Below are 25,542 nucleotides of genomic sequence, written 5' to 3' on the forward strand. Positions count from 1 at the left end.
AATAAGACGTAGGATTAAGATGTCATAGATTTTGACAACAATATAATGACACACAGAAATCAGTTTGTACACTAATAAGCTTTGACATCTCAAATGGTAAATGATGTTCAGAGGATATTGATATGCGAGGGCAGTGCCAATGTTTTGATCGGTACCGAGGTAAATCGACCAATACCGTCTTGGATTACAATTGTTACCGAGGCTTATCGGTCGGTATATCCTGATGTGGTAGATGGAGGTATTTTTAAGGTTTGAGTATATCATCGATATGCCCTAGCGTACTAATGATATATATATCTATACGTATCGTGCCGAGTAAAACTCGAGATATCGGTATTCGAAACCCATGGATCGGTATTCGAAACCCTACTTTAGCCCATTCAGCTTGATCCTCACTTATGAACCCCTTCAGCAGTATGGATATAGCTGCTGGTGGGCGGGGAGTCAACCCGGTTTCAGTAGATTTAGCATGTCACGGAACAATATCTCCTCGTAGAAAGATGTTCCTGGCCGGGATTTTGTTCGAACGGAACCAAAATCGAATTGACTTGGAATCGCAACTGATGTAGATCAACGATTTGATGGTTCGGAACCAAAGTAAAACATAATAGATATAGTGGTTAAGACTTTATCTAATGATTTGAAACCGACTAAAAATGAAAAAAATTAAGAGAAACACAAATATATGATTAGTACTCTAATCATAAAGTCTAATGCCCGAGTTTGAGTCTTGACGAAATAGTTTATTTATTTTTTAAAGAAACACAAATATATGATTAGTACTCTAATCATAAAGTCTAATGCCCGAGTTTGAATCTTGACGAAATAATTTATTTATTTTTTAATCAATCAAAACCGACAGTAGGATAATTTCAATATTAAAACCCAAACTGACTATAGAACCAACTCGGTTCCAGCTCCAAATTTGATAAAACAGAAACCAACCATTCCAATTCCAATTCCAAATTGACACAACCGAGATGAGGCCTATCACAAGCTGCAACTCCTCTTGCTGGCATCACTAATGTTCTACAAGAATTTACTTAAAAACACACCCTGTCACAGTACCATTACGTCTGAAAGGGAGTCGCAGCACAAAAGCATTTAGTTTGCGAGAAGAAAATTATAGTACTAATTTCAACCCCATGTATTACAGGATCATCTTGATACAGACTATGAGAATTACTTCTTAGAAGAAATCATCCATCCCTAAACTATTAATGGCTTCCCGTAGTACTACTACACAGGTTCACTAGATCCATCAACAGAGAATACAATGCTTCAAGAGACAAATGACCGAGAAATCTTCGGTTTTCGTACTCCCCCTTTTCTCTAGAAAACTTCCCATCCTCCGTCAATCCATCCTCCATTATCAACCACCACGATATGCAGCCATCAACATCATTAGGGTCCACATGTGCCACGAGGCCAAGCATGTCACCTTGGTCCACATCAAAATACAGGCATAGGAAGTCTCTACTTACCTTCATCCCAACTACCAAAGCTTCCTCGTGAAGCCAATGGATGATCTGGCCTGCGATCTGTCAGAAGCAAAGATGCAATGTCAAGGTTAATTTGATAAGAGTACAGAATAAGGTTTCTGAAAATTCAATGATGCATATACACGTGGTGTCAATCCTGCCTGATACCATCAAAGGTTATTTTCTGTCATAATTCAATATCCCGGGAAATCATCATCAAAATGCAAACAATCAGGAGATTCTTATACTAATAGAAGATTACAATTTAAAAGATGGAAGCAATTACAATGTCAAAACAGTTCACATGCATACAAATGACATTGCGCTACACTTTTCTTCCTAGCCAGATCAATAATGCAAAACTAATGAGCAACATGTCTTGTAAGGATCGATTTTCTCTTTCAAGATCAGCCTATGAATGAAACTCTACAAGAACCTAACAATGATGACAATTCAATTGCAGTGGAAGGGAAAATATTAAAATGTATTAACTAGCATTCACATGTTCCAAAAGCCTCGAGTCTCATATCAGTTTCTATACAGCTATTTTAACTACAAACTAGTGAACTCCAAACTGATACTTCACTTTTGCTGTCTATCGACTTAGTCTCCTGACCTGCTTATTAAATTTTATACAACTCTTTGCAGGATTTATATAGGTTTTATAGTTGAGATATAATGGGCCACATGAACCATCCCACTAATGTTCCATTCTTTTCTTGTTTGAATTCAGATTTCCTGCAATCTGCTTCATTGCTCAAATGAAACCTTGACTTTTTCTTTGGTTATATTATACAAGGGTGCAGCTGGAAATATCTTGAAAAAATTGTCTTAGTTAGACAATGACATCAAAGTTAGCTTGGTTAAAGCATTCTCTACTCTGTACTCTTGAATCATTTGGTCGCAAATTTCTAATTTCTAAGAACTTTTTGTTTTGTCAATCTGCTCAATTTCTTAAGCTTTAAGCTAAACTATTTCAAGGCCTTGACAATACAATAGGCACTAAATGTAAGAAATGTTGAACCTTTAAAATTTGAGCAACCACAAAAAGGAACAAGGATCGGAATTCGGAACTTAGTTGGACATTCCATCATGATGATTTCATCTTGGCAGAGTGAATTTTTCAAGTCAAACAATACAAGTACTATCATTTTGGAACTTTAACCTTTTTCTAGAATAAACACACACTGTATGTTACCAATCATACCTGCTGAAGAAGAACCAGTGGGAGGTCATCCAAGTCACAACCATAACAACTGACTGAGAAAACATCAGCAGAAATTCCTCTAAATGAACTAAGGATACCAGGTGCACCTTCTCCACTCACAGTAACTTGGTCATCCTTGACCACTATCTTGGTATGGAACTGTGACCTGGTTAAATGCTTCACATCATAGATGTTTGGATGCTTGGAGAGGCAACCAGCATGAAAAATTGAGTCGGGAAATTTCAAGGAAAGGGACCATGACGATGATCTGGAATGCCAAGTAGGGTGAGATAACAACTGAAGATATGGAATTCGGCTGACCTGAATATAAAAGAAGGTAGAATCAGAACATACTTTCTCCATAATCTGATTCATCATTGGAGAGAGAGAGGAACAGTTCTTACGAGACATTCAATTTCTGCCAGCACTTTGTTGGAAAAAATTCTATGGGCTACTGTCTTACAGAAATGACTGAGACCACAAGAATCAGCAGGAGCCTGACCAGGAACCAGTGCTCTTGTGGCAAAATGTCTCTCCTTTACTTTCACCTGGAAATTTTTATGGAAAACATGGAGCAAATATATCTCTAAACTGACAGGATTAGGAACTCCAAATTTATTCATCTTGAGAGGATTATTGTCCTCATTAGTATTTGCCGATGCTGATGAGTCAGGACGTGTGAGCCCATTTTCCCCATTTTGAGGATGTCTCCTGGAGTCAATCATCTGAATATCATCTTCGTTCTTAGAGGACACAAGGCATAAACATATTGAAGTATCTTGATCAATTGCTAACTGTAAAAAGTCTTCTCGCATCCCAGTGACATTAATTCCTGGAGACGGGCTGTAACTTTCACGATTCACCCGATCAAAAACCTACAATTCCAATTAAACCCAACAACTTATGAAGTTCATAATGGTGAATGAAATAATTAGAACAATATTACCTGCTCTAAAAATATTGATTGATGAATCTCACGAAGAGCTGAATGTGTATCTTTGACCCAGGAATTGACATCTTCATCAGTTAAAGCTTCCTTCTTGTCTGCTTGAGGACTCTCATCTGAGCCATATATATTCCCTGTAGGGAGTCCTTTGTGTTTGGAACTAAAATTGGTCCCAAGATATCTAATGGATATGAAGCGGCATGATCTTTGAGGTCTTTGTATGGCCAAAAGGCCTGCAGTCTCATGAAGAACACGAACCACACCAATGGGTGATGGACGAGATATCATGGTTGTGTCTGCTGGATTATCTAGCATATCAAATGTGAACCCCTCACTTCCTGGGCCTGCTGCTAACAGACGTTGTCGTTTTACTTTCCAGTGTTGCTGCAATCTATCATTTTATGGAAAACTGAGTTAGATACTCTTCCAAAATTTGAAAATGCTTCTGCCATAAGATTGGAACATACCTGATCAGTGAGCCATAGAATCTAGCCTCTTTTGAAACTTTTTGTTCCATTGCTTTTGAAGATTGCTTGAAGTATCTACCAAGATTCTGTATGACATGCATTAAGTCCCAGAAGCAACAAATCACAAAATTTAGAATTAACAAATGTACTAAGTCAAAGAAAGAACCACCAGATGTTGTCAGCATAAGACCCAAAAAGAACAATTATTTTAAATTCAGAATAACATCCAGATTTATTCTCCAGAGTCTGATTAATCAGTGTGAAGAAAATAGTTGAGACTTTTCGTTTAAGGGAATGACAAATAGTTGACACTTGATTAACCTAGTGTCGCACATTAGAATATGCTAGGAGCAGAAGGGCAAAACCAGTGCACAAGGTTTCCATCACTATGGGGTCTAGGAAGGATAAACGTCTGTAGTCTTACCCTATAAATAGAGAAAGTATTCTGTGACTCAAACTCTGATCATCCAGGTTGAGGAGGAGTCATCTTATCATCCTCTAAAGGATAAATCCAGTGCATCGGGTGAGGAGCTAAACCTATTATATACAATTGACGATCAGTTCACCCTCAATGAATGTTGACTTTCAACATACTTAAAAATCCCTTAACTGTGACCCTCAAGCTTTACTCAATTAAATGTAATACATGTTATCGCTATAAGAGTTTCTTAAAAACTACTTTGAAATTGTAAGCAAGTCTAGTTGATCTATAAGTATTTGGATTAGAAATTTAAAAATATTTATAATCATTATTCAATATATGTGTTGCCCTTTAGTTTTCTTTAAGAGGAATAAAAAGCATCTAATTCTAAAAAATATCATGTGGGTAAACTAAGGGAAAAATATTGATCAAAATTTACAAAATTGAGTTCAGCAGTAGGGTCAGCTAGGAGAAACTGTGGGGCTATGATCGACTAAGAATACAATTCTAAGATCAAACATTCTCATCTCTCTTTTTTGTTCCGTTGCAGAATCGATCTCTTGGAATGTCCTCATATATATTTGACATGTCCATAGGCATGCAACAATGCTTGCAACACAAGAGAAAATTCATTTTGACATACACATCCACATCTCACTGGCGGCCTCAGATCAAACTGCTCGTTATGAGTTCAGATAGTATGAAGGATAAACATGCAGTGCCCAAAACTCCATGCTAGCCTAAGAGCAGAAGAATCCCTATCAGAGTAAAGTTTTTAGACTGTAAACAACTAAACATACACTTAAACCATAATCAGTTATCAGTACTTCATTAGGGAGATTATGATCAATTGCAGGTCAAACTTATTGAACTGTAAAAGCCATACATAATATGACTTGGAAGTACATTAAACACTACCGCATTTTAATAGTGAAATTAGTACCCGAAGACGTTGAAGCTTGGTCGCTGCAGATACTGCAAGATCCGAGAGGATTTCATTGGGCAACTGCTTTGGTCTTTGCATTCCAGCCACTGCTACTGCATCATTTGCTTCAACCTACATAGTTATCTCCAACAAAATAACTGACTGTAAATTCTCTATTTATGTAAATTAACCTACAATAAACAAGCTTCTCCATAATTTATGTGGGGGAAAAAGCATAGCCAAGCTTCTCTGTATTTCACAACTAGCTGCTGCATGTTTGGAAATGAACAAAAATGATGAGAAACAACTTGATCACTTGTCTATTAAGTTCTTGGTTATAGATCCAAACATACCAGATATTTATGATAGTTAGTATTAGTATACCATTAATAGAGGCAAATGAAAAGCTACAAAGATAAAAATCTAAATAATCATTTTATTTATCAAAAGAATAAGAGTTTGACTACCTTTGTGGATCTCATACACTACCTTAACATTGTATAATAAAACTTAAACCCAAGTGTGGATCTCATAAACTATCTAGACTAAGAACCCTAAACACTTGACTGTTTGTGGAGGCCACAAACCAATTCCCTTGCTATATAAGCCAAACAATTACCATGCTCATTGGATATAATCAGTGTTTAAGATTTTGGCCAATCAGTGTCTGGAACACGAAAAGGCAAGGGCAAAAAGTTAGGAGTTAAGAAAAAGTTAGAAATTTGCTAGTATGAAAAACCCTAGACCCTAAAACACTTGTGGATGCTATAAACCAATTCCCTTAACCTATAAGCATAAAAGTTACCATGCTCATTTGATATTAGCACGGTTCAACATTTGACCACTCACTGGGTATCTGGAACACCATTAGGCAAGGGCAAAATATTAGGAGTTAAGAAAAGGTTAGAAATTGCTAATACAGAAAACGGTCTTGCCTGACCAGCATCTTTAAAGAAGTTTGTGAATTGAAAGAGTATTCTTGGATTTACGTGTCCATGTTACATACAACAGCAGTAGCAACTTTAGGTTAATCTTAATCAGCAAGTATCTCATAGAAACACGCAGCGAAGCTAAGGGAGTCAACAAACATGAGCAAACGAACTGAAGAACGATCCGTTGGAGGCAGGAAATAGGAATATTAGATAACTTCTCGATACTAAAGACAACATTGCAACTGCATTCCGAGAAGAGGGGAAAGAGAGAGAGGACCGTGTTGATCAGATCGATGATGATAGATAACTCCTGATGGGCAAGCTGCAAATTTTCCACCAAACTCTGCCAAGGCCAGGCCTGTTGAGGTGCGGGAGCCGCTTCCTTGGGGCTTTTCTTCTGTTTCTTCCTCGTGTCCGTATTCTCCGCCACCACGTTAGAGAAATCGATCCGCCGAATCATACCAAGACGCTTCTCTTCATGGCTGACATCTCTGTAAGGAAGAAGGTGCTCAGGTCACGCCTAAAATATAACTTACAGAAAGAAGAGGGGTGGCCGTAAGAGGAGGGCGATGCACACGGAGGGAATTGCTCGTTCCCGGCTTCATCAATGGCGTCCAATCGCTTGATCGGGAGTCTGTCAAGATCGACCCTGTTCCTCTTTGCGTTTTCCTCCATGCTTCTCTCGATCTCGATCTCGTTCTCGATCTCAATCAGTTGAGACTAAACACCAACCGCAATCCACCGAAGTAAAATGAAGCCCTAGAAAGATGACACTTCACAAATCGATTCGCTGCTGCTTAAGGTGGTGCGGCGCAGAAGAAGAGGAGAGAGAGAGAGACTGGGGGCGGACAGCACGAATGGAGGAAGAGGGAGAGGTAAAACTTCTACCCATCTCCCAAAGGAGGTACCCATCAGCTGACGTGGCTCCTAATGGGACATGACTTGCGGGACCCTTTCCCTCTTGAATTGCGCGTGAAAGGGGATGGCTGCGATTTGCTCGACACAACAGAGGGCCCGCATAAGTCGCTAGAAACCCTAAAGCTCTGTTTTCTCGTTCGATCTCTTCTCCCTTCGTCGCTCTCTCCTCTGTCCCCCATCCCCTCTCCTCTCCATCACTACTCTGCAAGTACAACTGGTGGAGTTCTCCTTCCCTGCACCGAAGTTTCTCGCAGCATTGTGGCTCTCTACAAAGGCAAGATCGTTACTGATTTTTTCGAATTTTGAATAGATTTTCCCAATAACTCTGGCATCATTCACATTGAGGTGCTACTTGAGGGACCCATATCACCATAGTCCAAAATGACCCTTTTATATGTTGTATGTATGCTCAAGGCTTCTCACATTGTCGACACAAGGAAAGCGTTCTGTTCATCAGGTTCACTACTGATGTATTAGAAACTTCTAATCATCAGGTTCACGGTCTTGACAAGCTTAGGAATCACATATCCGGATTATTCATTTGATTCTAATATCCAAAACATGTTGAAGTCATTGCAAGTGAATTTATTACTATCAGGCCAACCCCTGTTGCATGCAAGTAGGAGGAGGAGGAGGAGGCCCTGTAACTATCGTTCACGTCCCCAAAAGCTGGTATTATGAGTGCTAAATCATTGGCTGGCAACCCACAATATCCTCCCCTGGGACGTGGACCACTCAATAATTTGAGAGAATAATGTGACATGGCACGTCAAGTAGCAACAGCAGCAGGGCCATACAACTGTTGATACACAAGAAAAAGGAAGCCAAAAGGTCCATATCTCCTTTTAACATATGGATATATATTAAATAGACGGAATTGCCATAAGCTTCTTTCATGTCTATATTATAAGCATATTATAAGTTACATGGTGTCATACGCCCTTTCTCCATTTCGTACGTCAACGCAACTACACGATAATGATACAGCAACACTCAGTCCAGTCTCCACTTTCCTTGGTTTACTCCTCTGCTTAGTATCCTGAACCTGAAACGAAACGTACAGGGAGATGGAGTCATGAGAGAGAGAGAGCGAGAGAGAGAGAGAGAGGAGACTTCGTTATCAGAGTGCTAAACACAAGACTGATTACTTACCGAAGTCCCTCGGTGCATTGCATCGGAAACATTCCATCCTGCTGGCATAGTTGTGCTCGTTGCAGCCTAATCTGTTTCATCAATAAAGTGGGATCAGCAGCCTACGCTAAAGTTGGAGAATCCATGATATATAACTTTGCCTTTTAGCTTATGTTGTACATGGTCGAGACGGTATATTCCTCCCCAAAGTTTACATGCATGCATATACATTGAAATATGGGTTATCGATCCATGTATTTTCCATGATCCAACTACTTCCAGGAATATTCACGTAATGATAGTGGCTGAACACCTTAAATAAAGTCATGCTATCTTCAACACACGGCATCTCTTGGGATGAGTGCTACTTTACGCAGCTGACATGTAATATATTCACGTAATAGTGGCTGAAAACTACAACAAAAGTCGTGTTATCTCAACACATGGCATCTCTTGTGATCGCTGCTTTACACCACTGTTGTGTAATAGTGGTCCTAATTGCTCTTCTAGATTATATCATAAGCTTCTTGTGTGTGTGCATGCCTGTTGCAGGAATTAACACACAACAGTGGTATACTATCTTATGAGCAATGCAATCTTATATATGCAGGGAGAGATTGGTGCGGTGGAGGGAGCAGGAGGAGTGATATACCTGGTGCAAATCCAGTCTCCGGATTTCCAGCCCGACGACCAAGCGCCACTGCATCTGAAACCCCAAGACTGCGCCACCGCGGAAGCAGAGTCGTCTTTTGTTGCACCGCACTTGAAGCAGCTGGAACGGCTGGCGTAGTTGTGGACGCCGCAGGAGCAGTACCAGTCGCCGGGCTTCACATCCCAGCTCCCGCTGACGCTGGTGTAGTCCGCCCTCTCCACGCCCAGCTTGAGCTCCCCGCATCGCTGGCACGAGTCCCGCCGGCAGAAGTTGACGTACTGACACGACCTGCAAACCCAGTCCCCGGGCTTCCGACCGCTGCTCATTCTCCCTGTAAGGACAACCAACCCATACATCGATACCATGGCTCTCATCTCATGTTTTAATGGAAGCCACGAGAGCTTACTTGTGTTCTGGAGTGTATTCTAATGCTGATCGATCGATGTCAAGCTGGCAACGGTTGCTCGAGTAGAGGAGATGGATCTCTTGAGCGAAGTTGGTGGCTTGGTTTCTGTTGGTTTAGGTGGCTTGGGCTTTTATAAGGAAGGTGGTCTCCTGTAGGTGATAGCAGTGCATGCAACGCGAGAATTGTTCTCTTGTGGCCCGCCTAAATCGAAAGGCGAGACTTGTAAAGAGGGAGGGAGAGAGAGAGAGATTAGGCGAGACGATGCACCGAGACTATCTCTGTATCTGCAGGTTAGAATGGAATATGGGGAGGCTAAAGCTGTGCTGGATACTGGATATATAGAGAGAGAAGGGCTGAGGAAGGGCAAGCATGGACAAACTCATGTGATTGATTGGAGGAATTTTACATTATAGTTCGGACCTAGCGTCCTTCTCTCTCTTTATGCGATTCCCCCACACTTTGCCTAAAGCTCAGAAAGAAAACCCAAGGCAGGTCTTATGTGGGGAGCTCATGTTCTCTCGCTCCCATCCGCACCTGTGTAAACCCACATCACATGTTCATGTGCGAGACACCAGGAGAACGCGTGGCGGCGAGGTGGAGCCCCGCCGTCCTCTCCCTCAGGGAACGTGGCTCGCCGTGACATGGAACCTCTTTCTCCTTCCCTCTCTCCTCTTATTCTGAAAAGATGTGTGCGGCTCGATCGTCTCCATCTCCGCAACTGCGCGCTCCTGCGTTTACATGTTGACACGGATTAATGTGTGGTTGTCGTAATCTGGGTAATAGTAGCGATCGATGATCCGTGTTCACGATGATAACTAATGCGAATCTGTGGAAGTTCTTCCTTTACAGATATCGCATGAAACTGTTAAAACGCGAGCCGCTTAATTGCTCCCCGATCCAAATAACTTTCAGCTTCTGTTGATGAACAGTGGGTGGAATGGCATCTCTTCAGGAGCTGTCTTGTCCTCCTAATTTTAAATGAAATATTGTCTAATTTATATGAGATGTTGTATCAGAACTACTCCTCGTCATATAGGAATGTAATCAGATGCCTCATCATACACTGTTGCAGTCTGGATTCATTTTCCAAAGAAGAAACAGTGAATATGCTCGAGTAAGAATTATCTGCATATAGACCCCTCGAAATTTAACGTAAATGCCTCGAGTTCCCACAAATCCAAGTTCCTTTTCGCTTGCGGAGTAGCCACGTTATCGATTGATGTTCTCAAGAAGATGCGTTAATTCATGTCACCAACATACCACAGACCCCTTTCGATTGATTAATCGACACTTGTTTTATGCATTGCATCGCATTGGATTCTTAGCGCATGCAACCATGTTCGACACATGCAAGTTCTTTTCTAGTTTCAGCTCGTGATGCTCGTGGCGCAAGAAGCACATCGAAGGGTTTGGTTCACCGCATCGAGCATGCGGTTGAATCTATGTATGATAAATGGCAGCCGACGAGAGCATCTACGAGTGAGTGTGCATGGAGATTCCAACTTTTGATGGCGTGCGATAGAGAAGGAAGGGGTGAGAGGGAGGAGGATGTCTGCTACTACGACGACTACTACAGGAATAGAAGGAGACGCCTTCCCCGAGTGGCTCACAAGTGGGATGCTGCTGCCAGCGATCGGTGACGCCGGTGGGCTCGGCATGTCTCCCTCCATCGCCATTGGGTGCTGCTTGCATTGGTTTGGTCCTCTCCTTTGGCAAAAGGCTGGTTCCGATCATGTCAGTGTGTAGAGGATAAGGAGGAACCGCCGCCACGTATCACGCCAGCCAACATGAATGAATACTATCCCAACATCCGCCCAAGTAATCAACCAACCAACCAACCAAACTTTTCATGCGTACATTATTTAATTTGCATGAAATCCCTTCTGTAGGCAGTGGCAGAGGCAGAACCAACAGAAGAGTCACTTTTCCCTTTTGGGGGAATATTTGGCACTGCTAATTAATACAAATGAGATTTTAATGTTTAATACCAAAAATGTGATTGGAAACACAAGATGACAGTTTTTCGTGTGTGTGTGTGTCAGTGTGTAATAACCTTTCAAAGTTAGTAATTTTGGTCTTTATCGGTACAAAGCACAGAGACTTAAAAGATTAATGTAATTAATCACCATCACTTGACATAACAAAATGTGTTAATTAATTTAAAATTTATTTGAAATATTATTTATGTTCGAAAAACTAAATATTTGAAGGGGTTTTTCCTAAATTGGGAAGGGTAGATGCGTCATTTCACTTTTGTTTTGAGGTTACAAAGGGGAACGCATTGTGAGTGTTTCACCGTTTTGGGAACTCAAAATTGCTACCGGTTGAGGTTCGATGAACCAATCTTCCCGTGGCCTTCCCTGATCTCTTCCCACGTGTATGGCCAAGAAAACATCATCCAGAAACTTCTCAGCTGCGACTGAACTCGATCCTAAACCTATTGCCGAAGCCGCTTCCACCGCCATCCCGCTAATTCCCGGTCAATCGCGCGCCTTCCGCTCTCGGTTGCGCCTCCGTTTGTCGCCGGTAATCCTTGCTCTCCACCCGTCCCTCCTTCCATCGCAGGTTTCGGGGCCAGAAGTCTCTCTCCGCTGGTTGGGAGCGATTCCGGAGGTTTGAAGCTCTCTCGATCTTATGCATATGTTGTTGAAATCTACTAACAGTGCTTATGATTTATCAATCGATTAAGTAGATCCGTTGCATTGCGACTGGTCATGGATTCCGATGCCGATTCAATTGTTCTGTGATTAACCCGCTGTTAATCCATCTAGGATGTCGTCTTTGTGTATATCCATCTAGTTTATTGAGTGATTTGTCTCTGAGATGTATGTGTTTCAATTTCATATTCACATTCTAAACATTTAGGATGATCGAGTCTGAGATTGCTATTATTTACCTTGAATTTTTCAACAAAAAAATTTTCAGAAAAAAGAAAAGTTTGTGCTATACGAGGGATTACCACTTCTTCTGTATTAAGAATGTGTGGTGGATGCTAGTTTTCTTCTGGTTTATTTTATCCTAAAGAAGGGAAGGCAGTAGATGGACTAATTACATATTATCCCATGTAAGTAGACCTCCTCAGGCATCTTGGTCCCTATTCTTAAAAAAATCTAAATTGGAATCCTTATACTTTATACTTATGAAAGCAAAACATCTAAATCTTTTTATCTTAGCACCATCGGTTTTATCGACGAAAATACAAAAACAATAGACAAAAAAATAATTTTAATATTCCAATTGATGGTGACTAACGATGACACCATTGAGGGCCTCGGGTGCTGCTGTGGATGAGGAGAGTGGTGGCAAGAGATGAGGGTCGTTTTGCATCTGTGTTCACGTTGACGTAGTTGTCGAGTGATCCTTTGGTCGTTTTGCATCTGCATTGGTGTCGACACAATTGTCGAGCGACCCTTTTGTTGCTCTGCATCTGCATTGGCGTCGACGCAATTGCCCAGTGGCGAAAGGGTCGACGATGTAGATACCGAGTGGCCCTTTTGTCGCTCGGCAACTACGTTGACGCCAACGAAGATGTAGAGCAGCGAAAGGGCCGCTCTCTACATTAACGTCGACGCAGTTGCTAAGTGATGAAATAGCCGCTCAACATCTGTATCGACGCCGACATAGATACAAAGCGACGTTGCTCGGCAACTGCATCGACGTCGACGTAGTGAGCAGCCCTTTCACCGTTCTGCATTTGCATCGGCATCGGCGTTGACATAGTTGTCGAGTGACGAAAGGGTTGCTCGATATTTGCATCGGCGCCGGCACAAACGCAGAGTGGCGCCAACATAGATGCAGAGTAGCCCTCATCTCTTGTCGTCGCTCTCCTCATCCACAGCAGCCACCCGTGGCCCTAGCGACGTCGCCATCCGCCTCCACCGACGTCGTTTATCACCACAAACTAGAACATTGAAATTACTTTTTTGCCTATTGTTTTCGTATTTCTATCAGTAAAATCGATGGCGTTAAAGTAAATGGATCTAGATGTTTCATTTTCATAACTATAGGGATTCTAATATAAATTTTTTAAATTTAAGGATCATAATGTTAAGGAGGTCTAACTACAGGGAATAATCTATAATTAGCTTGCAGTAGACATAGCAACTTCTTAACTCTTTGATGGTTGCTCGGGATACCATCCATGATAGACCAAAATGGAATAGAATTACCACCTGATCCATCTTCATCTAGAACAAGATTACTCCTTAGATTTCATTTCACTGGGTTGTGATAAGGTACATTATCTAGTATTGTTATTTGCACAATTATTTTTTCCTTTTGGCATGATATTGATGTTGGAGTCCCTTGAGAAAAGAAATGCTTGGTCATGTACTTTCACTTTCTTTTGGTGTACAAACTTGTTCCTTTTTCTGTTCTTTGCCTTTTCCTTTTTCCCTTATTTGGTGAGTATACATCTCTTATTTTCTACCCTTAAAGCAATAGCTTTTTCCCTCATGCCAATGTCTGTCTTCATCAGTAACTAATCACAATGGAAGCAGGGAGGGAGGTGGAGGCAGTTTCCTCGACTCATCTTTTTTTGTGGAGTGAAAGAATTTGCTATTTACCTTAACTTAGTGAACTACTGATTCAAGTTATGGTTATATATATGTGTGTGTATATATATATGTGTATATAAATATATGTGTGTGTGTATATATATATATGTGTGTGTGTGTGTGTGTATATATATATATATATATATATATATATCTCATGACTTTTTGCCTTATCATATTACATTGCAGAGGAGAAAGAATGCCTGGAGGAAGGATCCCTCCACCATGGCGAGTTCTTGGGACTGCTACAGCATTCGTCTTCGGGGGCTTGTTCACTCTGTCCCTCGCTTCTTCTGTGGCTATGCGATCCCTGCAATCCTTAGCAGAAGCTAAGCGGGTGAATCTTTAGAGATGCCTTTATTAGTTTTTCTTGCTTGCTTAATTCCTTGTGCTTCAACCCTTGAATCTATTTTTGATAAGTTAGAATGTTTCTTTCCTACAAAATAACTGTAGAAGAAGGTGGCCCTGCCTTGTTCAGCATGTAAAGGGAAAGGCTTCTATGGATGCAAGTTATGCAATGGGAAATCCACCATCGAGTGGTCTCCTTTGTATGATCCTATAGTTATCAACCCTTGTCTGTGCCCTACCTGTGAAGGAAACAGGTCAGTCTTTTATGAACTTGCACTCTCTCAAATTTTATTTTATTTTTTGCTGACTGACATCAATGGAATTTCACTTCCAATTTAATAGATTTGCTAGGTAGTAATTTGGTAAGTCGGTCTTATCTACTATTTAACCTGAAAGGGTTGTAGGGAATTGCGTTTACTCAAGAAAACTCTAGGCAAATAAATGGTCGCTCATCTCATTTATTTTCACTGACGATCTCCTTGAACTCTCTTTTACCAGAATCCAGAGATGCTTGAACTGTCTTGGGAAGGGTTATGCATGATTCATCTTATGGTATGCCTTCTTTGTGGTTGTCTTTATCCTACTACACAATCATTTTTTGGAGTACCACTAAGACAGAATAAAGAGATTTACTTGAGTAAAACTGTCTGAAACCTGAAACAGGTGAAAATAAGATGCTCTAGGAAACAAAGTCATGTATGGATCTGAAACAAGTTTATGACACTCCATAAACGATATTTTGCACAACAGCTCCTGATAGTCCTTGTTCATCTGGTTGACGTATTCTGAGTTATAGGCCGCTAACAATCATTCATTGAAATTGCATGCATATATGGTCTTCCTGAACAAAAATGGCTCACACGCTGAACATGATTAGTGTTCTTTTTGTAAGTCTATGATCATGTATTGATTGGTGGATCTTTCAAATCCTTGTGTTCAATAATTGTTCTTTGGTTTCAGCTATGATCAACAGGTGGAGATTTCTGTGGCATCATAGCGGGATCTTAATTTTTCTTAAACGTTATTCAGGCTGACGCAAGAGGTGTTGGTTCTTGGCCCGGCATGATCAGAGTCCATGGATTTGCTTATTTTTCCCTGAAAAGATGATAGGACAGGAGGACATGCAAAAAGAAAGCAGCATGGTTAATGTGGCAGAATACATTACTGTGTATAGGTACCTTGTTTTGGGCAAGAATACATAACAGTACGGGCATCAGAAATCTATGCTACCTTTCAGGTTCCAATGAATCATCAGAATCACTTTGTTCAGCTTCGCCTCCACCAGTCTTCGCATCTGGCATTGCAGTAGGCACCATAGCCCCTTTTTTGCGCTGACCACCTGCCTCAGGCGTGAACCTACTTAACAGTCGCTGTAAGGACATTAAGCAGTAAGAATCTGTTCTCGTAATGCATTAATTAGGGTGGATTGGTGGATGTTACTCATAATAGCAAGAAAACCAATACTGTGTCTAGAGGAGTACGAGGAAATTTACTACCGTGCCACAAGACATGATGTTCAGTAGATCTTTCTCGACCCGTTGCACAATCTCCAACTGTTCATGCAAGAGAAATGTGCGCATGGATATAAGACAGAACAAAAGGAATGAATACCAAGGAATAGTATATATAGTCAAGGCAATTACAGCGAAAACCCGAACAGACAAACCAAAATCTCCATCGGCAGTAGAGAAATGTAAACGAGAGTTGTGTTCTTGAAGGCTCTACCATCAGATCGTCTAACGTGGAGTCGATGGGGAAGGAGGAGAGAGGATTCGAGCATCCAAAGTGCCGAGCAGAGCGACGGGCGAGAGAGGGGAGGAGGATAGCGCACGGGGAAGAGGGCGTAGTTGTTTTAGGAAGCAAGATGCTTCAAACGGTCTCGAGAGCATCCATTATATGACGCCAGCATCCGGACCGTTCAAGCTGGATTGATGTGTAAAGGGATGTGAACCGGGTTCGATTGAGCTATTTCCCAATTGGGTTGGGTTGGGTCAGATTCGTGGACCGAGAGCAAGTACTCATGTGTTAAAATTGGAGTACATCACAGATCATATAATTACTGCATCACTCGCAGCACATATAGGGTTGATTGATTACATGATGATGCATCAGAATATAATCCCGGTATTAATGATGAGCGGGTAGGGATGGAAGTCGAAGGGTTCGAGGCATTAATAACTTAAAAGCCCTTCTCGGTGGTTCAGTCCCGGCGCACGGGGCTCCGGACGCTCAACAGGGACACGTCGTCCAGCGAAGGACCGCAGAGCGAGCCGTCGACCTTCGTGTGGTAGAAGGTGCTGAAGAACACGACGCGGGTGCGCTCCGCCACGGCCGTGAACCGGAGCACCCCGCGCTTGTACCCGCCGGTGCCCTTGGACTCGTAGGGGATCTTCGCGGTGCCGCGGCCAGCGAACGCCTCCACCACCATGGACCCCACGCAGCCGTTGCCCGCGTCGCCGATGGAGAAGGCCAACGCGTAGACCTTCCCCGGGACGGTGCGCGCCACCTGGGCGAGGGCGCTCTCCTTCCCGGCCACCAGCTCCACGGCGCGCTTGCCCCGGGGCACCGAGAAGTGGTCGGAGTCGATGTACTTGACGGCCTTGAGGGACTCCACCGTCCATCCGGGCAGCGGGGAGTGGTCGTCCTCGATGTTGGGCGGGATCAGCACGCCCCAGGTGGTGTTGGGCAGCACATATGGCCCTTCCTCGAAGTCACGGTTCTTCAACAAGTTGTCTGCACCAATGCCAAGAGGAAGGGAGCAAAGCAAATCAATGCATGCATGCACAGACGCGATCGATCAGCTCGACCGACGAGCTAAAAGAGTGTGGGTGCTTGTGCCTGTGTGTGTGTCCATCACTTACCGCCGGTGAGCTTTGGCGGATAGAGGGTTTTGATGGCGACGGAGTCGATGAGAGGGCCGCAGGCGGGGTCCTCCTCGACGCCGGGATTGTGGATGACGAGGTGGACCTCCTCCAAGGTGGCGCGGAAGGCCCAGGCGTAGGAGTCCCAGCCGTCGCTGCCATACGTGGTCTGGATGGGGAGCAGGCCGGAGTCGGGGGTGACCGACACGTTGAGGCGCTCGTCCTGGGCGCAGGTGCGGGCGGCGCTGAAGGTGATGGAGTAGTACATGCCCTTAACCACCTTGAGCTTCTGCTTGATGGACGCCTCGTTACCTAGCCGGACGGCGTACGCGCCCTCCGGCACCACCAGCAGCATGTCCCCCTGCTTGTGCCCCGACTCGATGTACTCCACGAAGCCGGAGATCTCCCACTGCGGGATGGCGTAGCGGCTCATCACCTGCGTCCCATTCAGGTCCGACGCCTTCGGCTTCGCCTCGAAGTTCCCATTTGGCAACAGACCTGTAATCGCATCACGCGTGCAATCAATTAGCTAACAAGTAAAAGATTAGATCTGGATTTGGATTTGAAGATGAAACTGCCCCGACAAAGGCAGGCAAAGGGACACCGTGGTTTCAGAAAGATGAATGGATCGGCCATATTATTTTGTTGTCGGAGGACGACACCCATGTGAACCTTCTTTCACCTGTTCGTCAAAAGTACAAGTGCTGACAGGCATCAACTCATCGAGTGTCAGCAAAAAGTTAGTCGGCCGACCCGTACCCAAGTTTTGCCTTACATGCAACACAGTTTGAGCGAGGGCATCTATTGCTCCAGCTACCTACGGAGCCACCAACTCGAGTCGTCAGACCGTCTTTCCCGTCGTTCTCGGCTCCAAATATATGTCGGGATGACGGCAATATGATTAACTGGCAGGTACGAGTAAGTCCATGGTAGATTTGGTTCATGAGGCATGGAGAGAAGGGATACAAACATGCATTTTATGCTGTGGCGTTGCTTTCTTTCCAGGGTAATAATTTAGATATGCCTATTTAGCAGCTTCCAATCGAAGCGAAATTGTTAAGTACGAGGGAGGGGATGACTTTTGTTTATTGGCCAAGTAGCACCTTCTTGGAAGTCAGAGCACGCGCTCAAACTAGGAAAGGAAGTGAAGAAGAAGAAAACAAATAAATTACTGGAACACGAAAGATTTTTGTAGCAGAGTGAATGGCTGGTGACAAGTAAATCAAACAAAGAAAATGCAGTAAACACCGCGCAGCAGTAAGTAGATTCGAGGAGTAGAAATAAGAACAGGGAGACGCAGGCTAACCATCGGTTATGGCCAAGGCAATAGGAACGGCGGAGCAGAGCAGTAGGATCGCCGCAGCGCAATGCATCATCTTCTTCATTCTTCGAGGGTTGCAGCGCGCTAGGAGAGAGAGGAGGTGGTGGAAGAGGCCACGGAGGGAATGGTTGTGCCGAAGACGCTTTGGCCCTTTTTATGGTGTGTAGGGCAGCAAAAAGCCCCCCGATGCTAGCGCAATATCGAGAATGCCAACCGCGCACTGCTCTCCGCTGCCTCAAACTGGCCTTTGCCACGTGCGGATGGGACGCCCTTTCGAACGCTGTCTCGCGCGGGATGACGCCTCCCTTCTTGCATTCGCCACCACCAACTGGGGGAGGCGTGCACCGCCTCCCGATCACGTGTGGCTGCCCCCCTACCTCGCGCGCCACGCCGGTCAGGCGAGAACATGCAAGGGTAGTTTCGTCAGTTCAGATCCCATCCGTCAACTTGCTATTGTCTCGCTCTCACGACTCCACCGGCGGGAATCGAGCTGACCACCACCCGCTACGCCGGATTGGTGTCTACGTAAGCGAAAGAGACATTAATTTCGCTAAACTCATTATAATACGATCCCACTCGTCTTCCCCAATCGACGGGTAAAAACACTACTGGAACAAAGGAGGGGAATAATTCCACAAAGCTTGAGGTTGGTAAAAGACAGCAAAGATAGCAGAAGGCGTGGGTGCATTAAAGTACGCTCGGAGGTGGTTCTGCGAAGGAGGGGGGCGTGTCCCTATCCAGGATAACAAGCGCTACGATCTTTAGCCACGCAGGCAGTAAACGGGTGGAATCTCCGCGCCGGTGCCTCCCCCAAGAGATCGATGCCGTCTTATCAGATGTGTCCTCGAGGGCCACAGAGATGCTACGCCATGTGCATGCGAGGGTGTTGCGATGGCGACTTCGGTCATACTAAACTTCACAGCTTTGCTGTCGTCTTAGACGAGAGACAGTCGAGACCTCACTGTCTCCTCCCGACTGGATCTCCCTGTGGCAGATCAACCCACCGTTTCTCCTTTGATCGAGGGATGCGAGATCGACAGACATGGGACCCAGAAAGCCCATAGAGCGAATCACATGTAAAGGCCCGGTTGGTCAGGGAACAGCCCACGATGTGATGGGTCCAAGCCGCCGGATCGAGATGATTCGCTCCCCTAATCCAATCTTAGCCATCGGAGTCGGCTCTTGTTGGTTTCCCGGAAGCTCATGTGGGGTCTGCGGCACATGTCCTGCCTTGCTCCGCGGAGGAGGAAGAGCGCGGTCGTGTCGGTTGACAGCCGCAGAAGCCGCGCCTAACTTAACCATGGCCCACATTCTCGACGCAGCGAGTCTCTGGGTCGAGTTGTGGGTGGGTCAGAGTCATGTACCGCGACCATCACATCACCTCCGTTCATCCCCCATTCTGGACTTGATCTGCCGACTGAATGGTTGTCTCTTCCAGTGAATTAAGAACGATCCACCTGCAAGTGGCTGACGTCTCCTTCGTCGGCGATTGCAAACATTTCATGTCACACGGTCCGATCGAACTGGTCCACCGTATAACAGTTATGGTGTTCCATGCAATTATTTTTGGTCTAATGCTATGCCACGTAAACACGTTCTACACCACATCCTGGAGGTACGGTCTCGCGCAGACATCACCTTGCCTATGTCACTATAAGAATCACGACAATTATAGATTAAAGTGAGCTATAGCCGTCTGATCAACCGAAACGCCGCGTTCGACTCGTCGATTGTAATCACGACAAGAAGGTGGGAGTATGAATCACCACAGATGTTGAAGGATTCCCAAATGGTTGAGTATATTGTAGATTTAAAACATCAGTTGACTGTTTCTGAAATGTCAACCTTCTCGTGTTACGGTGGGTGTCCTTAAAACTTTGGCCGAATTTTTTTCTGGAAAAAGGTCACATTTTATAGGTTTTTTTTTTTTTATTTTGGTGCACCCTATTTTTCAAAATTGATTTTTTTTTTAAACAATCAGTGAATTGATACATTAAACGATTATTTTACATTAAAATGGTGGCAACAGACAACATGAGCACAATCGAAGATAAATTAAATAATTACATCGATCATCCTCCGTGAACCGATGTAATTATTTAATTTATCTTCGATTGTGCTCATGTTGTCTTTTGCCACCGTTTTGATAGTCTTTATCGGTTTTGATTTCTATGTTTAATTATTTTAAATTTATTTTTTGATAATTATACACGAAAGCACATGTCATTTGATCAACATATGATGACGTTTAGGGTATTTCAAGGTTCTATGAATAAAATCTCAAATAATTTTAATTATTGAATTAAAAAATAATCAAACAATTTTTATTTTTTATATTTTATCTTCAATTATATCTTTAATTACTGAAAAAACTAGTAGAATCATTTTATGATCGTCCTCACACCGGGATGGATAATATTGATTAAGTCTTGAGTAAAAATCTTATGTCTTAAGATAATTATTATACACTCCTATGTCTCTCTAAATTTTATCCTAATATATATATTTTTTTTATTTTATTAATTTTTAAATAAAATTTTAAATAGCTCTTCTTTACCGTCATACATTGAAATCATATTAGAGGGAGAGAATAACATGGTAGAAAAAAGAAAGTGACAATAAAGATGAAAGACATGCATAGTAACTGACAAAGGCGAAGAGGATGACAATGATGAAACAATAATAGACTAAAAGTGAAGAGGATGATGACGATGATAATAGGATAGGCAAAAGGCGAAAATGATTGAAGGTGATCTTAAATTTTCAACTCATTGATTGCTATTAAAACAACAAAGTTCGAGTATGAATCACCATGGATCTTAAATTTTCCTAAATAGTTGAGTTTATTGTGGATGCAAAACATTGGTTTACAGTCTCTGAAATGTCAACCTTCCGGTGCTAGGAAGAGTGCATCGAGTCCAATCCTTACAACCTTCCGGGCTTATAAATTTTAGTATCTGATGTAGGTTTGCTGTTCTTAGAGGGTGTATCATTCAGTACATTTTCTTGATTATGAAATATCAAACTCCAACATAAATCTTTAGATGGGTTCCATCACCTTTTATAACTTCATCCACTTAAAAGGGGATAAGTGTTTTTTTGACAAAAGTTGAAACCTATGTGGAGGCACGAGTGGAGTGTAATCTCTTGATACGAGAGGCATAGGTCATTGTTGACACATCATACCCTTTTGATCGATACCTTAGTTTCACTTGATAAACATATTACTTATATTAAATGTTAGATTAGATTCGATCTTATACAATTGACGACATAATATAAACGAGAATGTCGACTCGACCCTACAAGGTCAGTCGTACAATGTTGATAAGAAAATTAACTTAACAAACTGTTACGTTATAATCATCGAGTTCAATGCACATGATCTCATGATCCATTGATGAGTGATTAATGTCAGGTGTTGTCTAGTTAAACATCCTCTAACATCGATATTTGATCGAATCTATCATACCCTTACTAACTTAATCGAAGGAGCATTATCATATGTGCCTCTAATGTATTTTTTTTATAGAGTCGATTTGAATCCTTCTGGCTTTCTAATACTTTAGCCTAAAATAGATTTAGAAGTGAATATTGATTATCTCCAAACTCAATTCACATGCTGAACAATTAGAATATATCGTAACACCTCTCGATGCTAAGAAGATGATCGAAAAGAGAGTTATCACGAAAAGAAAAGACATCTCATCGGTGCATGATCTATCTGTATTGAGATACGTCCCTTATCTGCTCAAGATTCAAAAGAGTTTCGTGTATTCAGAGGTCCACTACATATCCTCATATGAGCCACACTAAACTTCCATCGGACCAGCACTGTGTGTTATTCACTATCACTATCCTGAAACCACGGATTGTACCAAAACCAAAACCCGAATACATATATACATGAAATTACTTATTGTTCTTTAGAAAGATTATTACTACGAAACAAACCAAAGAAAGCTCCTTTCCTACTGAACACCCAACTTTCTTTAGTGCACAGCCATGATTTCACGTGCAGTGTGGACTTCCGATGAGCTAGTGACCATGAATAGGACAGATTGAGTTGATTCAATTGATAGATTGAGTTGTCATGGGTGCAACCCCGAATAGGACAGATCACGTCGGATGAGTTATATGCTGCAAGTTCAATCGATCGTCAGAACTGTGTTATTCCCTTGTTTGTACGATTACTAGAAAGATATCGACAGTTTATGGAAAGTTTCAGTTATCTTAATAAAGATATTGACAGTTTATCGTAATATCTTAAGCTCGAATCTCATCTTCATCATTTATCTTTTGAAGAAAAAAAAAATCTTGATGACAATGTGAGGCTACAGTATTGGATGTGATAATAGTAAGCATGCTAATCAAGATGACAATGATTAATATACTTAGAGATTTAAAATTGGATTGGCGGTTGTTGGTGATTGTGTGATAAGTAATTCTTAGATCTTTCTTTCTTATCATAGAATCTTACACTTGAATTTTGTTTTCATCACTTATCCTTTGTTATAAATAAAAAAAAATTATCTTTCTAATATAACAAATTGATAAGAGCTATTAAACGAATTAAGACATAGCACAAATTATAACCCCCAAAAAGATGGCAACAAATCTAACAGGGCCTTAACAAAGATAGCCCGCATGTCTAACTCGGTCTCTCTATCCCAAAACATTTCACATGCGAAATACCAGCTAGTCAATACGCCGACCGACCAAATCAAATTAACGAGTAAAGGCAGCACGAAACCGCAACTCAACTTTCACATAACTGGCCCAATTGCTTTTTGTGAATGAGAATGAAATGACCGCTATTGTTACATTTGGAGTTGTACAAGTCCAATGATCATTGTTTGGCTCAATAACGATCAAAGTGGACCAATTAAGCTCGACTTAATTGATCGAGGCTCGAACAGGTATGATCATTCTCATTTGTGCTAAACAATGATAAAGGTTCCAAAAGGATCTATACTCACCGACTCAATAAATAGAATTGGTGATGTTTTATCATAATAGTTTCACTCGATAACTATTAAAATAATAATATTAAGTCGTATATTAATTGAGGAGTAAAAGAATTAAGAGTTTGTTAACGCTGGAGTCATCTAAGACTTATCAAGAGGACAAAATCATAGGGGATGACTTGAGCTCTCGTCCTTCGATCAATTTAGATGAACGAAGACAAATAATGATTTATCATCTAAAATCATTGATTAGTCTGAAAGATATTTATTTCTCTTTAATAAAGATGAGTATCGGTGTGAATTGATCTCTGTTTAATAAAGATAGGCATTGGTGTGAATTTTCCCTAATTTGCTATCAACTGTTAAATACGTAAATCAATCATATATATTCTTAATTTTAAAAAGAATATTTTTATTGGTAATCTATTTTGCTATTTAGAACCTGAAGTTTATTATTCATAACCCCTTCTTTACTATTGATAATCTTTTAAAAAATAATAAAATATTATTTTAATATTTAAAACCCTAGTATTATCGACTTTATCCTTTCTTTTTTTTTCTTTCATTCACACAATTCGTTATTTTATCCTCGTTGACATTGTTCGATGCTATCTATCCCCACTCGCTACCCCCCTTGATGTCGTCCTTCGAGAATTTGGAGGAGGAAAAAAAGGAAAAGAAAATGATGAAAAAAGAAAAGGGGTGAAGGAGGAAGAAATTGTATTTATGTCTATTTACAAAGAAATAGTTTATAAATATTAAAAAAATAAAATAAGATTATATATAGTAAAAAAGAGATTTTAAATAGTAATATATTTATAATCCCATTTTAAGAACTTTTAAGACTCATAAGATACCCCTTTATAAATGGATATAAATGCCGAGCGATGTCAACAACATTGAATTTACCGATAATTAAAAGGATTTACCAATAACAAAATAGGGATTGCTAATAACATGCTTATTTAAAAAACTAACCACAAAACAAAGTGATCTATTAACCTCCTTTCAATTGGCAAATTGGCAGTCCTCCGACAGATTCTACTGATCCAATTCAACTCCATCAATTCATTAGGTGTATCATATGCACGATGATAAATCTTAGGTCACTCGATCATGTTCTGCTCAAACAAGACATCCTTAATTTTCTTTATTATGATATAACATCTGATATAAAGGCAATTCGATGATATGTCATATCCCTTTGTATGCGTTGTTATCTAGTCATGATAATCGAAACATCATCCCATAAGGATAAGGGTGATCCATGTAGCCAATAATTAATGGCCATCAATGTCAATATGAATTGTTACTTCATAACTAAAATGTTCGATGAGTCAATGATAATTGATGGCCAACAATGATGGCTAACTATTCTGTATGATCATTCTCGGAGTTATTCTAACTCCGAGCCAACAAGCATTGATGTAATATAAATTACCCCTCAAGTACATCAAAATTATTCTCTCATGCTTCCCGAATCCTCCACTAACTTAAGTATAGGATATCCTTTATTAAGAAATTTCTTATCTTCCCAACATCCAATATGTGCTAAGCTCGAAGCATGCATTATTTGATGTCAATAAATTACGTGAGGACTATTATAATCCAATCGTAAAAAATGTGAATGATCATTCCAGATCATGAAATCTAAACTGATTTCTATTCACTTAAAACTTAGGAATTACACTATATATATATATATATATATATATATATATATATATATATATTTATTTATTTATTTATATTTATAAAAGATAAATGATAAAGACGAAATTTGAGTCTAAAACCTTGCGATAAACTGTCAACATCTTTACCAAATTTGATTCATACAAAACAAGGAGTTAATGCCCAAACTAACTACATACGTTGATGAACTAATTCACACTCGATATTTTCTTTACGTTCTTTCTCTAACATGACACAATTGTTCTCTTCGTGTAAGTCTCAATGGCTTCGATGTCTTCCCGTTTCGATCGACGTGTAATAAATAGCATGGA

At 41.4% G+C, this 25,542-nt stretch overlaps 3 protein-coding genes and 1 long non-coding RNA gene across 4 annotated transcripts; 1 reads left to right on the plus strand and 3 right to left on the minus strand.

The window, feature by feature from the left end:
• Positions 1-1,077: 1,077 nt before the first annotated feature.
• Positions 1,078-7,244, minus strand: LOC135605569 (mediator of RNA polymerase II transcription subunit 17-like). Its single transcript, XM_065095805.1, has 8 exons — positions 6,957-7,244; positions 6,657-6,870; positions 5,466-5,579; positions 4,102-4,187; positions 3,635-4,025; positions 3,093-3,563; positions 2,689-3,009; positions 1,078-1,541 (listed from the first exon to the last, which is right to left on the minus strand). The coding sequence occupies exons 1-8, from the start codon at positions 7,052-7,054 to the stop codon at positions 1,218-1,220; spliced, it is 2,019 nt and encodes a 672-aa protein (XP_064951877.1). The 5' UTR covers positions 7,055-7,244; the 3' UTR covers positions 1,078-1,217.
• An 873-nt stretch (positions 7,245-8,117) lies between these two features.
• LOC103976042 (uncharacterized) lies at positions 8,118-9,795 on the minus strand. Its single transcript, XM_009391221.3, has 4 exons — positions 9,487-9,795; positions 9,081-9,411; positions 8,450-8,520; positions 8,118-8,342 (listed from the first exon to the last, which is right to left on the minus strand). Exons 2-4 carry the CDS (start codon positions 9,404-9,406, stop codon positions 8,329-8,331), a joined length of 411 nt encoding a protein of 136 aa, XP_009389496.2. The 5' UTR covers positions 9,407-9,411; positions 9,487-9,795; the 3' UTR covers positions 8,118-8,328.
• Positions 9,796-11,815: 2,020 nt separating this feature from the next.
• On the plus strand, positions 11,816-15,659 carry LOC135605570 (uncharacterized). Its single transcript, XR_010484457.1, has 5 exons — positions 11,816-12,099; positions 14,232-14,379; positions 14,496-14,644; positions 14,889-14,942; positions 15,351-15,659. It is a non-coding gene; the product is annotated as an uncharacterized LOC135605570 (long non-coding RNA).
• Positions 15,660-16,413: 754 nt separating this feature from the next.
• LOC103976040 (BIIDXI-like protein At5g11420) lies at positions 16,414-18,713 on the minus strand. The gene is made up of 3 exons (XM_009391218.3): positions 18,558-18,713; positions 17,252-17,749; positions 16,414-17,123 (listed from the first exon to the last, which is right to left on the minus strand). Exons 1-3 carry the CDS (start codon positions 18,634-18,636, stop codon positions 16,591-16,593), a joined length of 1,110 nt encoding a protein of 369 aa, XP_009389493.1. The 5' UTR covers positions 18,637-18,713; the 3' UTR covers positions 16,414-16,590.
• Between the last annotated feature and the right edge of the window lie 6,829 nt (positions 18,714-25,542).

Source organism: Musa acuminata, chromosome BXJ2-2 (assembly GCF_036884655.1).
Source record: "Musa acuminata AAA Group cultivar baxijiao chromosome BXJ2-2, Cavendish_Baxijiao_AAA, whole genome shotgun sequence".
Lineage (NCBI taxonomy): Eukaryota > Viridiplantae > Streptophyta > Magnoliopsida > Zingiberales > Musaceae > Musa > Musa acuminata.

Bases quoted from the DNA above. Each gene is read 5' to 3' on its own strand.
- LOC103976042 (XM_009391221.3), bottom strand. From the start codon at position 9,406: ATGAGCAGCGGTCGGAAGCCCGGGGACTGGGTTTGCAGGTCGTGTCAG. The intron at 8,521-9,080 runs GTATATCACTCC...TTGATGAAACAG, and splicing joins GGAGACTGGATTTGCACCAG to ATTAGGCTGCAACGAGCACA.
- LOC135605569 (XM_065095805.1), bottom strand. From the start codon at position 7,054: ATGGAGGAAAACGCAAAGAGGAACAGGGTCGATCTTGACAGACTCCCG. The intron at 3,564-3,634 runs GTAATATTGTTC...TTGGAATTGTAG, and splicing joins AATCAATATTTTTAGAGCAG to GTTTTTGATCGGGTGAATCG. The intron at 1,542-2,688 runs GTATGATTGGTA...TGCTTCTGACAG, and splicing joins CACTGGTTCTTCTTCAGCAG to ATCGCAGGCCAGATCATCCA.
- LOC103976040 (XM_009391218.3), bottom strand. From the start codon at position 18,636: ATGAAGAAGATGATGCATTGCGCTGCGGCGATCCTACTGCTCTGCTCC. The intron at 17,750-18,557 runs GTTAGCCTGCGT...ATGCGATTACAG, and splicing joins TGCCTTGGCCATAACCGATG to GTCTGTTGCCAAATGGGAAC. The intron at 17,124-17,251 runs GTAAGTGATGGA...GCATTGGTGCAG, and splicing joins TCCGCCAAAGCTCACCGGCG to ACAACTTGTTGAAGAACCGT.